The 15,665-nt window shown below is 40.5% G+C and overlaps 1 protein-coding gene and 1 long non-coding RNA gene across 3 annotated transcripts in view; one reads left to right on the forward strand and one right to left on the reverse strand.

The window, feature by feature from the left end:
• The first annotated feature begins 114 nt into the window (after positions 1 to 114).
• LOC117806396 (homeobox protein six1b) lies at positions 115 to 2,260 on the forward strand. Its single transcript, XM_034675330.1, has 2 exons — positions 115 to 997; positions 1,840 to 2,260. The coding sequence occupies exons 1-2, from the start codon at positions 438 to 440 to the stop codon at positions 2,132 to 2,134; spliced, it is 855 nt and encodes a 284-aa protein (XP_034531221.1). The 5' UTR covers positions 115 to 437; the 3' UTR covers positions 2,135 to 2,260.
• A 625-nt stretch (positions 2,261 to 2,885) lies between these two features.
• LOC117806399 overlaps positions 2,886 to 15,665 on the reverse strand; it is a 39,446-nt gene continuing 26,666 nt past the window's right edge. Inside the window, exons 1-4 of one of the 2 annotated variants that reach the window (XR_004629662.1) lie at positions 12,294 to 12,455; positions 11,218 to 11,276; positions 10,767 to 10,873; positions 2,886 to 3,168 (exon numbers count right to left, since the gene is read on the reverse strand). This is a non-coding gene — a long non-coding RNA (uncharacterized LOC117806399). Of the gene's footprint in view, positions 3,169 to 10,766; positions 10,874 to 11,217; positions 11,277 to 12,293; positions 12,456 to 15,665 lie in introns of those variants that run through there. The other variant, XR_004629663.1, reaches the window with a different exon arrangement.

A 15,665-nucleotide genomic window follows, 5' to 3' on the forward strand; every position in this document is an offset into this window, starting at 1 on the left:
GTAATAATTGATTAGTGTTTAGGTGCCGCTCTGCTCCCTCAGCTGCAGCGCGAGAGGGACTGTGGGGGCGGGAGGTGCATGGGAGCGCTCCTATTTCAGCCCCTGACGCACTGCCTCTGGGGAGGAAACGGAGCCGCAAACTCAGTCCTGCTCTGCTGTACACGGTGCAGGGCAGAAGGAGAGCCAATCACCGAAACGCACAGGCTCCCTTTAAGCCTGACATATCTCCAACAGGAACAAATTGTCCCAACAATCAACATCCCAATCTGCTGCGCGCATCAGGGTCTGGAGAGGAGTGGAGAGCCTACAGGCCCGTGCTGCGCGGAAGGATTGCGCTGGATTGCATCGCGAGAAGAAGCCCGAATACACGCAGAACACAAACGACCGTTTTCACTTTGGATACCGACTTTCAGGACGGAGGAGAGACCTCGGACATCATGTCTATACTTCCGTCCTTTGGGTTTACGCAGGAGCAAGTGGCGTGCGTTTGCGAGGTGCTCCAGCAGGGAGGAAACCTGGAGAGGCTCGGCCGCTTCCTGTGGTCTCTGCCCGCCTGCGATCACCTCCACAAGAACGAGAGCGTCCTCAAAGCCAAGGCGGTGGTGGCCTTCCACCGTGGGAACTTCAGAGAGCTGTACAAGATCCTGGAGAGCCACCAGTTTTCTCCGCACAACCACCCGAAGCTGCAGCAGTTGTGGCTGAAGGCGCACTACGTGGAGGCGGAGAAGCTGCGCGGCCGGCCGCTTGGAGCTGTAGGGAAGTACCGAGTGAGGAGGAAATTCCCGCTGCCCCGCACGATATGGGACGGCGAGGAGACCAGCTACTGCTTTAAGGAGAAGTCCAGAGGCGTCCTGAGAGAATGGTACACACACAACCCATACCCGTCCCCGCGTGAAAAGAGAGAGCTGGCCGAGGCCACGGGACTGACCACCACACAGGTCAGCAACTGGTTCAAAAACAGACGGCAGAGGGACAGAGCCGCGGAGGCCAAAGAGAGGTACGAGTCACTAACACGGCTCACAGGCTGTGCTGTCTTTTACACAGAAAGTCTTTTACGTTTTTGTGTCGTTTAGACCTGATTCAGAGGAGAATTAAGGCTCGATTATGAAAATATATTTTAAAAATGTTTCTATAAGCAGCCAAAGGAGAAAACACAGGAGTCACACACTGCTCAGGCAACACTACAAAATGCAAAAAAATTGAAAAATAAATATAACAGCATCACAGACAAGAAACAACTCATTTCAAATTCACGTTTTGGAATTATCTCTTAATTTTGGATATGTTTATTGCCCAATGAAACCCATCATTTTAACGGTGCTGAAGCATGAGTAAATAGAAGCTGGTTGTTGACAAATGATGGACTTTCCTTTAAGCAAACCGTCCTCTGTTTTGTCTTTCCCTGGATTATTATATTAAATCCTTAAAAATATCTGCTTCATAAATTAGGATCATTTTGTTGGCTTTTGTACAGGCTAATGTTTGGAAAATGCACAACGTTATCCGGTCACATTTTAGAGATTCTTTTGGAGAGAGTAAGAGGTTATATTAGGTTACAGCGGAGTGAAATAACGCGTGTAGCCTAACACATGGATTTACAGACTGGTTAAGATAACTGCAAATAACAGCAACAATGAAAGGAACAATATTTCTTAAGCAAACAATTATAGAGGAGAGAAAACACAACAGCTCTCAGATACGGCCTTGTATGATCTGATGCTTCAACAAAACAGCCATGACTGCCTTTCACCAGCAGGCCCCATACACGTGTTTAATGCCACATTAAAGGAATAAATAGTGCCTATTTTTCTCTAATTTTCCCCTTGATGTCATTTCCAGGGAGAACAGTGAAAACAGCAACGCAGGCGGCAACAAACAGAACCAGCTGTCGCCGCTGGACGGAGGAAAGTCGCTCATGTCCAGCTCGGAGGACGAGTTTTCTCCCCCTCCGAGCCCCGACCAGAACTCAGCGCTTTTGCTCCAGGGAAACATGAGCCACCCCGGGGCCTCCGCGTACTCCATGTCCGGCCTGGGGGGCCCTCAGCCGGTGCACAGCATGCACGGACACCCGCATCAACTGCAGGACTCCTTGTTGGGACCTCTAACGTCCAGTCTCGTGGATTTGGGCTCTTAAAGAGGCTGACAGATTATTTTATTTTACATGAAAAGTGAAAAAAGAAGACTGATAATCAGATTGAGTACATGTATGAAATAACTAGTAACCTTCCTGGTAATATAAACTGACTTGTCTGTCGTTAAATTTGGTTAGAACAAAATTCCTATGCGCTTAACCTGTGTATCAGCCCTGACAGGAGATTTTTTTTTTCTGATCTCTTGCACATAAAAACACACAAACAGGACCTGACTGAGACTCTTAAACTCAACGAGACACTTAACTGGACTGGCCCTTCGCTTAATTTATGAGATTTTGTTGAGTAAAAAGAATTAGAAGAACCTCCTGGAAACTAAGAGGTAACGTTTTCATTAGAGTCATGGTTATTAGTTTCCAATAAAACAAAACTAATACATTTGTCTCTCTGTGTTATTTGTGCTTAGAGTGAAAACAAAGCGTATAGTTTCTGGCCCTTTAACCAAAAGAGGCGGAACAGAATTAATTCAGGAAATTACGCAATATATTTTCATATTTCTTTTTTTCCAACTTAAAAATATATTTTTTGTTTTTTTCCTAAAAAGCTGAAAAAATAGACTTTATTCTACATTTGGCTACATGCAAATGTTAAGTGTTTGCATCTCAGGTAACTGATGTGATAAGAACCCATATCAAAATCATGATGAGTCACTCTGCGGTGGAGATCAAAGCCTGCTTCCTAGGTGCTTCTCTCTTTAACAATAATTACGGTAATTCAAAACACAGAATTCAAACACAGAGCCATGAAGGGAAATTTAATTATACAAATGTGAGTCAACATGAGCAGCTGTCTGTCAGGAAGCTGTTGTGTACACACGAAGCAGCCTTTGGATATCGTGTCTGTTCCATAACAAAACATTTGACTGAAGGAGAAAGACTTTTTTCCGTTATATTTTTTTTTTGCCGGAGTGCTGCGGATCATTGGCTCCTTGTGACCGTGTTTTCTTTGCTCTCTCCCAGAGTTTGTTCTGTCGGTTCCGGGCCATGGGAAAGAGGCAGCACTCAACTTTTTACCAGCTCTGGATATTTAGATTTTTAAAAAAAAGAGAAAAGAAAAACATCCCATATGCGAAAAATAGAAATGAAGTTTGATTGCCTGTTTAGATGTCCTTAAAACAAAAACAGAACAAAAAAAATCATATATTGGAAAAAGAGTTCACTTCATGTGTAGGTGCCCTTTAAACAAAACAACAAAACCAAAACAAACAAACTAAAGCAGGACAAAAAATATTTTATTATGTACTCTAATTCTTAGGTCACATAAACAACTACAGAGACTCTAAATCTTAAAGACCTCATAATAATAGTTCCTATTACAAACAACAATACAAAAACAATACCTTTAATTCGTATATTATTACCAGCTATAATAACAGTAATTAATTAGAATAGTAGCTAGTTATAAGGTTACATAACAATAATAAACACCAGATTCATTATTTGGGGACAGATTATGGGAATATGCTGGTCTGATAGTAAGATTCTGGTGAGGACAGCTCTCTCGTTTCCCGCCCCCCACACTCTCTTTGGGCTCATGTCAGGGTAAATTGTTTTGAGCAGAGAGCACGGAGGATTTCCTGAGCATAATCTGAAACAGTCGCTGCTAGCATTACTGCCTGATTGCAAAGATTGCAGGGCTGCAGCGCCCGGCTTCAGTGGAGGGACCTTGAGCTATTCTGCATCCAAGAGGCCTCTCTCTCCCTCTCTCTGAAAGCCTCAGGTCGACTAAAAACACCAGGGCTGTGCCCCCCATCTTTCACCTACAGCTCTCCATATGGCCTGTATGAGTGATGCATCTGTCTGGCTGTCCTCAGCAGACCTTCCATCATCAGGCTTTAGGTTGTGTTTTCTCTGTTTTGAACGTTTTAATCTAACATGTGAGAGTCAGAGCAGTGGGAGAATATTCAGATTATTGTCTTAAGCAATGCCACGTTTGTAGGAGTCAACATAATTTAAAAGATACGCCAAATAAACTTTAAAAATACAACATTTTCTAATCAAAATGTTAGGCAAGTATCAGAAGTAAAAGATATTGTTATGCAGGAAAGCTTGCAATGTAATTTAACATCTCTGTGTTATGCTGTTTAATACAATGAAACAAAGTTATGTGAGATTTTGTTTTGTGTTGAATTTTGGTCTGCAAGGTGTCAGTTTCAAAAAGGAATGAATAACCCCAAATGTAGGAAAACAGAACATTTGAATTGCTTAACGGGCATAACTCAAGACAACAGCAACACCTGAGATTGACTTAAAGCATCTGAAACCTTTGTTTTTTAATCTTTACAGATTTCTCTGTTACATAAAGTAACGATGACTTGCCAAGCAGAAGTTGAAATTTTATTAAGAGAGGCACATCTGGGTAATATCCATCAAGGATTTACCCCTAAAAAAAACCCTCAAATTAGTTAATTTACTTCTTTGGGATTCAATCAGATTTGAGTGACAGCAGCCTTCAAACCAAATAAAGGAAACCCACAACTTTTCAAGACTGTAAATCAAATGCAAAAATACAGAAAACTAAAAATTAGTTGGGCTTCAACATTCAAAGTAGAAACCTGGTGGAGAAAATACAGTACCTTTTTTATGGCCTTTAAAAGTGTCATTGAAGTATGCTATGTATGCAGTCTACTGTTAATTACACAACATATGAAATCACACCCGACGTGTCAACTTACAGAAGAATACCTGCAAGGGCTAGTTATAAATAATGTGACTTACTCATTGCAGGAAGTCTGATTTTTTTTAAAAGATACAATTTCATGTTGAAAAGTGCTACGAGGTATTTTTTAAGGTGAGGCATTTTGCGTTAAAACCAAAGACAACAGAAGTGGCAGTAAATAAAAAACGCTTCAAGTTTAATGTATTGTTGTTCATTACAGAAATGTATTATATTAAATTAGCCTCCACCCAAAAGTATCCCACAGCATTGCCCACGTGTCACATCGGTAGAGGTCAGCAGAGAGCAGAGGTCCCTGAACATCATATATATCAGACTGCATCACGTGTCTCTCCCTGTTGGCACACAGTACAGCTGAATATTCACAAATTAACAAACAGGTGATCACAAAGCTACCAAAGTGCCTCCTCATACCTGTTAATCTAATGACAACATGTCCGGTAGCGTACATAGACACAGCAGGGATTAAACAGGCTCTGTGACACATGACAGAGGGAGGCTCACAGAGTCACCTTCAGGATGTGCGGAAGACTAAAATCAATCCAACACGGAAACTCTGACAGTGCTTTTAATCAAGCTCAAACCCCTGCTTTCCGAATGCGTCTGCAGCCCTAAATCTATGTGCTGCTGCGTCTTCCTCTCATCTGCCATGCAACAAGTGCTCCATGCAGCGTACAGGCTGCATGACAAAAGATGGAGGCGTCTGTGCCAGTAAGAGCAGCTGCTGATAGCAAACAGAGGCCCAGTCATTTCATTTGACACAGGCGTAAGTGGCAGTGGCTCTAAATCAACAGCAGGAAAGGGCCCTGACGTGTGCAAATAAACATGGAGAGTAGCCTGCATGAGTGCAAGCAGTCGGCCTCAGCGGGCTCCATGTTTTCTCTGGCATCCGAATCAGAGAGAATCTATCAAATAAGGACTGAATCTGAAGCTGAGGTAACTTCTCGGTGGCGTGTTTTCGTGGTTTGGTGCCTGCAGGTAGCTTTACCCCAACATGGGAGCCGGGTGTGAGACAGGCCCAGGTATCCATAACCACAGGGCTGTATGGGGAGCAGGGGAGGGGAGTTGAGGGGGGGGGGGTGATGAGGGACAAAAGGATCTTTTCAGGTCTGCCTCAGAGCGGCAGGGCTGTTGGTGCAGGAGGGGAGGGTGGGAGAGATTTTCTTACCAATGATGCATGGATCTGACAATGTTCCTGCCTGGACGTAGCCAGAGGCAGATGCAGGCTGTGTGTGTGTGAGTGTGGGTGGGTGTGTGTGCAAACTCCTGTGTAGCAGAAAGAGAGGAAATTCGTCTGATTAAAGTAAGAAAGAAAGTAAAGTATAGCAGGAAAAGAAAAAGGTGTCTGCTAGACTTCAGTGACATAAACATGCAGAAAAACAGAGAGGTCGAGTTAAACCACCTTCAAAAATGTTAATTATTCTGATGTAGAAACAAACACAGCTTCTACTCAGGAGCGAAGGAAGTCTTTCATCCAACAGGAAGCCACCATGTGACAGAGCTGAAAGAAATATTTATCTCTTTCTCCCAGTCGGATGAGTGATGCATGACCCAGAGTTCAGACATGAGGAGGAGGAGGAGGAGGAGGAGGAGGAGGAGGAGGAGGAGGAGGAGGCTCTGCAGACGTTCCTGAACTATTAGGTGTTAAATAGCATGTTGTGTGTCAAATGAAGAACATCATCATGAAAGGGGGAATATTTTATGATACCTTACAAGAGAATAAGACAAAAGACAAGATAAGACGTGTGTGTGTAATGTCTGCGAAAAAGGATGTGTATAAAAGAAATGTTGCCAGAAGGCGAAGTCTCATATGACTGACTCTCCCACAGACAAAGGGCAGCTCTGGTTCCCGAGAATCAGATATGTATATTTTTGGAGCTGGGGGAGAAATGTGATAGTGGCATTAGTCTCAAATGTTTGATCAGGAAAGTGACTTCAGTCTGGGATGTTTTTGAGCAAAGTTTTGTGAGGACGAGGGGTTTTTCTTCGTTGGTTTCGTGTTTCAAAAGTTCTCTCGAGAAGGACAAACAGGAAAGATGTAAAGTAAGACAGCTCAAAACAAATCTATAATATTCTTTATAAGTGGGATGATTATTGGTTTACTTTGAGTTGAAATTAAGGGTGGGACAAAATATGGATAGAGCAAAATATTGTGGTCCTAACTTGTGATAAAATCATAAGTCATATTGCATCATGAGCACCAAATCTTGGTTTTATTCAGCTTTTAACAGATTTCCCTTCACTTTGATTCACACATCACTACTTCATGACATCTCTAGATGGCGCTAACGACGATAATCCTGCTATTAACTTTTCAGGGTTTTTTTCTGTATTCTTCAGTTAATCAGAAATAGTCAATTATGGCAGAATCATAGTGTTGTGATGTTTCAATGTGCTCTCACATCATGAGTTACCCTGTGATTCCAGCCTCCAGTGGAAATTGAAGCACAGGTGCAAACATCGAATCAAGGAGACACTGAAAATACATCTTATATTTATTGTCCTCTTCCTGATCCTCATTTAGGAATATGGATTAATCATGTCATCTCATTCTGCAGTCTGCAGAAGTTAAGGCTTAATTGTTTCTATGTCTTTGTTGTTGTTGATAAATCAATTGAAAAGACCTAAACTAACACCTATGTTGATCAGGAGTAAGGGACTTGGGGAAAAGAGGGCCCTAACAGGCTAAAAATCAAATCCATTGTAGAATAATCTGCTGATAATTTCCCTAATTAATCCATTTACAGTTGGTCAGAAAATGTTGAGAAATGTGGATCAGTGCTTCCCACAGCCTGAGAAGATGTCCATTGGTGTCCCATTTACTCTGCAACTCAAAGATTTGTCACTTTACTGTGAAAGATGAGTAAAGAAAGCTGAATATGTTCACTTCAAAGAAGCTGAAAATGAGATTCTTTTGAATGTCTTTCTAAAAAATGACTCAATATTGGTTGCACTGGTTAAGTTCAGTGGTTAAATTGTGCACCTAATTTACAGAGGGTAGAGACCTCCAGGCAGGTGGGCACATTTTTCAACAAATCCGACCTTTGTTGCATGACATCCCCCACTCTCTCATCTCAGATTCCTCCCCTGTCTACAGTCCTGTCCTCTCAGTACCGGCAAAGAAAGCCCTCAAAATAATATGACTCAAAATCACAAAATATTTCTACTTTCCTCAGTTTCTGGGTATTGTAGTTTTTTTAATCAAATGTTATTTCAGAAAGAGAAAATAGTTTATTTTTCAGGGATTTTTAACCCGACCAGTAAGACAGACCTGGTGTTCTTCTACGTATCTGTGGTCGCAGAAGTTAGATTCAACACGGAATAACCTCCAGTGTCCATGCTTGTGTCACATGTGCAACAATGTGGATAATTCATGTTGGTGTACTTTTACAATCAATTCAGCACAATAATTCATCTCCACCAGAGGAGGAACAATATCAGGTTTCAGCTGAGAAGGAAATACCTCTTAGCTGGGTCACGTCATCGTTGGTTTCAGTCATTTCTTTGGGTTTGTTAATACTGGAAACATTTAGACTCTCAAGAAGCAGAGCACATCACAGCACTGTGATGATCGACTTCAGCTCAGGTATAATGTGTTCTTTTATTAAAGTGGAAATAAAAGCTCAGGTGATTGATGTCCTTGGTAAAATTTGAGCACGTTAATGTAATCGATCGCCAAAAATACCAACGAATTGATCTGACTCAAATCTACAGCACTCTGTATATCCAAAGACTGATGCATAGTACTCATTCAAACCACGGACTTATTAATACACCAAATAACAGCTAAACACATCAATGAGCCTTACTGCTGCACTGATATTGTCTTAATGCAGGAATGGCATTTTTAAAGATCTACACCACAGAGAAGTAAGATCCCACAGAAATAATAGAAGTTAGTTGTCTTTTTACTGTTCGCATTCCAGAATATAACACCTGCTGAATCTTTTAAATACATATACTGACTCCAGAACAGAAAATTAGAAATTTAAAAAAGCAGTTTTAGTTCCTAATCTAGTCTTGGAGGTCTACTCCTCTGTATCCAGAGGTTAGTCTGTTAACAGTGATCATAAAACAGCCTTGAAGGCTTCTAAAAGGAGCCAGACAACAAATCTCATCATGATGGGGTTTAGTATCAAATAATTGGCGATACTCCACGACTGGATTAATATTTGATAATTCTGCTCACTGTTACGTCTGGGCTGCTTGTTGAGCTCCTTCTAATGTGAAACTAAGAAAGACCCATGAGTCCAAACACAGACACATCCCTGCTCCAGGCTCTGGGGGTTTTCAGGGAGGGGCAGTGGTGGCAGACACAACAGGAGGAAGTGCTATGGGATATGGGATAATGAAATTTACCTCACACTCCCAAAGGGTCTGCCTCACCTATCCTGGGGCTCACAAATAGCTCAAGTAACTAAGCCCCTCTTACTTCACACACATGATCCACACCCCCGCTGTGCCCAAAACCGCACCACAGCGACCCTCCACCCGGACCCTTCAGCTATGTGCAGTTTGTACTTTATTTGTTTGCAGTCGTTGGAGTGACAGCAGCCTGAATTTGAGCTGCCATCCTGCTCCCCCTCACCCTTCATCTTCTCACTGCAGCAGAGGGATAAAATAGCCTTCTTGGTTTCATGAAGGAAAAAAAGAAAAATATTCAGGAAATGAAAGTTGTAACACGATCCTCTGTGTGCCAAACGTCTCCCTGAGCAGGGACAAAAGGCCCAGAGAAAAACTGCTTGGCCTTTTTTAGTCTGCACATGATAGGAGGAGAAAGAGGGAAACAGAGAGAGAGAAGAAGAGGGAAAGCAGAAAAATTAAAGACATTTGATGAGTTATTAGGATGCAGAGAACAGAGGTGGAGGAGGTGAGGGTGCTGCAGTGATGAACCCCTCTGTGCAGAAAGTGTTGTACTCCTGCAGCCCTCTGCGCACAGAGCCCCACATCCCACAGATATTCATGCACCAAGCAAAATAAACTTCCCATTCCGGCTCTGCAGTGTTTTCCAGCAGGCCTCTCCGGAGAGAAAACCCTTCATGACTCCTCGTTTAGTGTTTAGTGTGTGTGATCCAGTCAAGTGTGACCAAGATGACACACAGAGAGAGAGGGACAGAGAGAGGGAAAGACTTTTAATGCACAAAATATTCTAAATCTGTCTTTAAACACTCAGGAAATGTGTTCCTGCTGTTTGTGGCTCTGAAAACGTGTGTCATGGCTGATCACCATGCTCGACACACTGGCAGCAGAGGGAGGGGGGGCGGAAAGCTCCACTGGTCCCCTCTGTGCTGCCTGGTGCATTTGCAGCATGGTGTCAGCGGCCGGTGGTAATTACCGGGCTCTCTCGGAGTTACCGCTACACCAACGTGCCACCGGCTCTGGTATGCCAGCTAAGCTCTGTTATTAGGCACAGAGCTGCCACTGGACTGTGGGTGCTACTACTCAGCACTCTCAGAGTCACTCAGTTAGTCAATCTGTCGGAGCTCGACTGATAAATCAGTAGGTCGTATTATCAGGCTGATATCGGCCTTTTCTTGTGTAACATATAATGAAGAGAACAATGCTCGAGGTGAGTCAGTTCATTATCTAGTTCGTACAGAAGACATTCAAACCCTTTTGTTTACGGTCCTCTCAACACTTCTGCAGAAAATGTGTCAGAGCACCGCAGCAGAGCAGACAATGAGACACACTAGACTTGGTTTACAAAGTATAATATTGCTGTAAAATTGACCTTTCCCTGAACCTTACAGACATATCTGCGTATTATGAGTGCTCTATCCTGAAATGAGCAAAAACATCTCTAAATTTGCAGCAAATTCTGTAAATACTGAACACTTCTCTTCTTCCAGGGGTTCTGCCGACAGCTATATCTACCTGTCAGTCAATCAAAATGACGGAAATCTCTTAATTAAGTCGAAGAAAAGTTAGAAAAACGCTCACCCTCTGAAGAAGCAGCAGAGAAGAAGAAGCCTTCTCACCGTCATCTTTCTGTGTCTTCAAAGCTCACCAACTCCTGGTGAACTGCAGAGATTGTCTGTCAAAGGAACCTGCCAAACAAAGTAGATCAGTTAGAGACATCCTGGAAATTAAGTTTGGATCAAATGTTCAGTTAAATATTGAAAGAATGAATCATAGATCTCAAAGCATTGTGTAACATGTTGAAATGCAGACTTAATTTTTCATCAATAGTGTGTTCATGGATGGTGCAGCTTTTCAACTGCAGTTATGGTGCTGAAAACTTCATGAATCACATGGTTCTGCTTGTTTTGGTGGTAATCCACTTTGTAACATGCTAAAAATCTGACACAATAGGATACAAAGCAACACAACATGAATGTGTTGTGTACTAAATACAATGAAACACGGGGTGGCCCTTTAAAGCTGTCAGTACCTGTAATCATGACAGCACAGACTGCTGAGCTCCTCATCATGATCAGTACCAGTGGAAGCCTGTGGACGGTACAGAGATAAGAAAACTATAAATGAAACTGTATATTTTTTAGACTTACTGTCTGCTTCTGTGAAAACAACGGACCCCAGCTGGAATAAATATTTGACCACAATGGCAGTGTTTGTATCCAGTGCATTGTTGAAAATATCAGACTCAGTATGAAGAGTGAAGAACTCTTAGATGGCTATGAGAAATGTATTTGCAAATTCTTATTCTGCTTTGTTTATTTTCTGATTCTACAAAAACAAATTGAAAAAGCAAGAAAAATCCAAAGTACCACAACCCTCTGCAGCAGTCCCTGCTCAAACATTAATATCATTCTGGGATAAACAGGGGGGATAGAAAGTGCCACAACAGTTTTAACAATAAAACAGCATTTAGAAGAAGTGTGATGTGAATTCATGTTAATAGAGGGACAGGTGTTTGAGATGGTAACTACTGTAAGGAGAGGTTAGCTTAATGACACTGGGTTGATTTGGAGCTCCTGCAGATCCACCTAAAGGGCCCCTGCTTCTCAGAGTCAGGCAGATTCAGAACTACAACCTCAGAGCATGCCTGAGAAAGGCTCAAGGTGCTGAACTTAAACTTGGCGACAGCTGCAGAAACTGGAGACCAGGGAGTTTAAATTTAGACCCTCAAAATCCCAACTGCTGCCGTCGCCCTACCTCGACACTTTCTTACACATGTACGTTCACACCCTGCGCCCAGTAATGCTGTCCGCTCGTTTACACGGGGCTGCAAATGTACCTGCAGTTAGCTGCTTACATATGAAGGTACTTACACGGTTAGACATAATGTAGTGTGTGTTCAATTAATGCATGGAAGAGTAGTCATTAAATTTGAACTATTAAATAGATATGATGTCCTTTTTAAATACAAAAACAGTCACTGTAGATTTGTTTAGCATGTAAAGGACCTTATAATACAAGGTTTTTAATCTTTCCTGTGTCGGTTATAAGCAGTCTGAATATATTCAAGGCTTAAAAATTGATCCTTATACAATCTACATGTTTTACCTGCAGTCCTGTGGTGATACAGTGAGACAGAAAATACAGAACTTCCAGCTACTGAGCTTTTTCTTTTCCAGCGTGGATCTTGAGCACCACCTTGTGGTCAAAATCGGTACAACAAGTACACGCAGCACTAATATGATAACGTCTCATATATTTTTCAAACAAGTAAAAAATGCCTGTCTGTTCATATTTAAAAAGTTGTTGATCCTTAAAAGAAATAATAATTAAAATAATAAAAAACTGTAAAATTAAAATAGAATATGTAGAAAAAACAGATTAAAAAATGCATAATGCAACTGAGAAAAATAATAATAGCATACAAGTAAATTATTAATCTAAGTGGACCTTTCTTAATTCTGGCATTACATCAAACAATAAAAACTAAAGAGTAAAAACTAATTAAATGCAAAAATTAAATTAAAAGTTAAAATTAATTCATAGGAAATATTTTAATTTATTTAAAGAAATAATAAGACCCAACACTATTTACTATGTAGTTTAATTTACATAAGTACACAGAGCAAGAGAGAGAGAGTAGATCAAACATAACTGGCCGCATACAATTTTTTAATGCTCATAAAATGTTTTAAGTGTTTGCTGTCTGTTTTTGTTGATGGTCACTGTTCTGTTTTTTCTTTTGTTTTTGACTCTGTAAAGCACTTTGAATTGCTCTTTGTATGAATGGTGCTTTATAAATAAACTTGCCTTAAAACACACATACACAAAAAACTTTGAAAAAATGAGTTCTCATCCAATTTCTTGCAATCTAAGGACTTTTCTTTTAAACATACATGATGCAGAAGAAATAGCTTTACATACATATGTATATATATATATATATAAATCTGTAATGCTGATGACTGAGCTGCAGAAGATCATTTTTCAAGTGACAGGTCCCCACTAATGTCTGAAGAATACAGCAACATTTCATATCGTTTTTGCTTTAGTCACTGTCTCCATCTAGTGGTCACATGTTGTATTCTACTCACTGGCCTAGGAAGAATACACTTCATTAATCCCTGTCCTTTGTAGATTCATTAGTGCTTAGTGGTGTTGAGTAAGAGTTTTTGCAAGCGTTTTTTGTAAGCATTCAACTACTCTTTTATTTTTTCAAATATTTCACATGAAAGAATAAACTGCCGATATGATGTTACAACAAAAACAAGCTCATTGAATTTCACCAAATAGGGAACAGCTTTAGGACCAAAGATCCAGGTTCCTTCTGTTTTGGTCATTTGATCATTTAGGTCATGGGTTATGTCGCAGTGTGACATGATAGTGACACACTTCTTTTGTTCATTGCACCTGTTATTTCCCTTGTGTGAAATGTCAAAGTTTGTTCTGTGAACTTGGCTCATGAGCCTCTAATATTTTAGTTGACAGTATGCTTGCACATCAGCGCATCTTTCTGTGCACTTCTCCGTTTAATGAAAACATTTCAAACTAGAAAGGCAGCCAGAGGTTGAAGAACTCTGCAAAGATTAAAAGTATTTCAAGATAAACAAAACTGCTAACACAAACTTTGTTTAGGTGCAGTTTAAGACAGACTCTGAGGATAATGGTTGTGCCAAGCTTAAGTGATGACATCTATACTTTTATTTTCATCTATTGTTTCATTGATTAAAAAATAGTAGATTACCAATTGGTCAAAAGTTGAAAAGGTCCAATCATTCACCAGTACACCAAGGTCCATGAAAATTATACATCAGTTTACAAACATACAGGTTGATAATGAATGAATGAAAACAAAGCTCTTTTTCCTCTGGGGCCCCCTGCTGGTCTAACTGTTCATACCAGAGTCCAAATTAGGATACTGCATTGTATCCTCCTTATTTATTTTACTTGCTGATGCTCAACTGTTATTTTTAGCCTAGTATTTTAAAATAACTTAATCTGCATAAGCATGAAACCGTTTGTTTCCCTTCAGCTTCTGTAAACCAACAGTCTGTGATTATTCTGAAGACCATCTGACCTCTGTGCTTCATCTAAGATCTTCTCTATTGATATCAGAGTTATCACAATGAAGGGACTCAGAGAGCGTGTTTTCAGATCAAACAGACGTTTCATTCAGCATCAGGTCAATATCAGTCCAGTGGGGAGAGTAACCCTCTGATGTGAACATGACTTCACCGTGTTAGAGCTGGCCTCATAATTACCTCACATTCTGTGCAGCGTAAAGCAAACATTATATGAATGGAACGATGACAGGCCAACCTTGGATCAATGTATCAGTTGATTAATTGATTGTTCTGCTGAGATGCCTCTGGAGCACAGCTCAGGACCTGAACATGAATTTGATGTAAAGCAGGGCTGAAGGGGGGGCAATCAATGTCAGACAGACTTAAAGGGCCCTGGATGGGTTATAACCTGCAGAACAGAGGATTAGTTTATGATCAATATGCAGCTCTACATGTGATTTCCTTACATTTAGGGCAATTATGAATCAATGAAATGAGGAAAATGATTTAATGTTGGACTAAGGGTAAAGTGGAGTCCTTTTTATATTCTTAAGGATGTCCATTTTATTCTGCTTCAAACCTTTTATTGGTCTTATATTAGATGGGAATACTGAAGATCTATTTCTTACTTTCTAACAGTTGATACATTATTAAAACTCAAAACATTGTTAGAGAATAGATCCTAACCATTCTGCTCAAGACAAAAAGGAAATAAAAGTGTATGAGTTCAGGTGTCTGTGAACTGTCGGAATTTCAACTATACAATATTTTTCCAAGAGGGCTACTTTAAAGTAAGTGTTCTTCTGTTTTCATCTTTTTGAAACATGTTTGGAGGTCAGCTGTTTTGAATTTAAATGCACTGCAGTGACATGTAGAATTAAATACTTCTGTGGTGTATGAATCCAAGAACAAAAAGGGATGACTTTACATCTTCACCTTTACGGTTTTACATTTTCATCACTGTTCACTGTTACATTCATTTTAACATGATCAGTTGATGGGCTGAAATTGCTGTGTTAAAGAGATCATATCTTGGTATTGCTGAATTAGGATTAATTTACAGTTCTTTTAAAGACAGACATGGATTTGTTCATATTGAGAACCAGGTGAACTGTGTTATGTCAGGCATGCTTTAATATTCTTTCACTGAGTAAACGCTAATAAAAGAGGGACACGAAGTTAGTAGAGCATCCAGTTTTTCACAGACGTGGTGCTGTTTAAAGCGGTGGTCATTTTGCTTCAGTATAGCTATTGCTAGTTTCCAACTCCTGCTCCTTGTTTGGCTTGAAAGAAAGAAAGAAAGAAAGAAAGAAAGAAAGAAAGAAAGAAAGAAAGAAAGAAAGAAAGGAATAAAAGAAAGAAAGAAAGAAAGAAAGGAAGAAAGGAATCAAAGGAATGAAAGAAAGAAAGAAAGAAA

Source organism: Notolabrus celidotus, chromosome 22 (assembly GCF_009762535.1).
Source record: "Notolabrus celidotus isolate fNotCel1 chromosome 22, fNotCel1.pri, whole genome shotgun sequence".
Classification (NCBI taxonomy): Eukaryota; Metazoa; Chordata; class Actinopteri; order Labriformes; family Labridae; genus Notolabrus; species Notolabrus celidotus.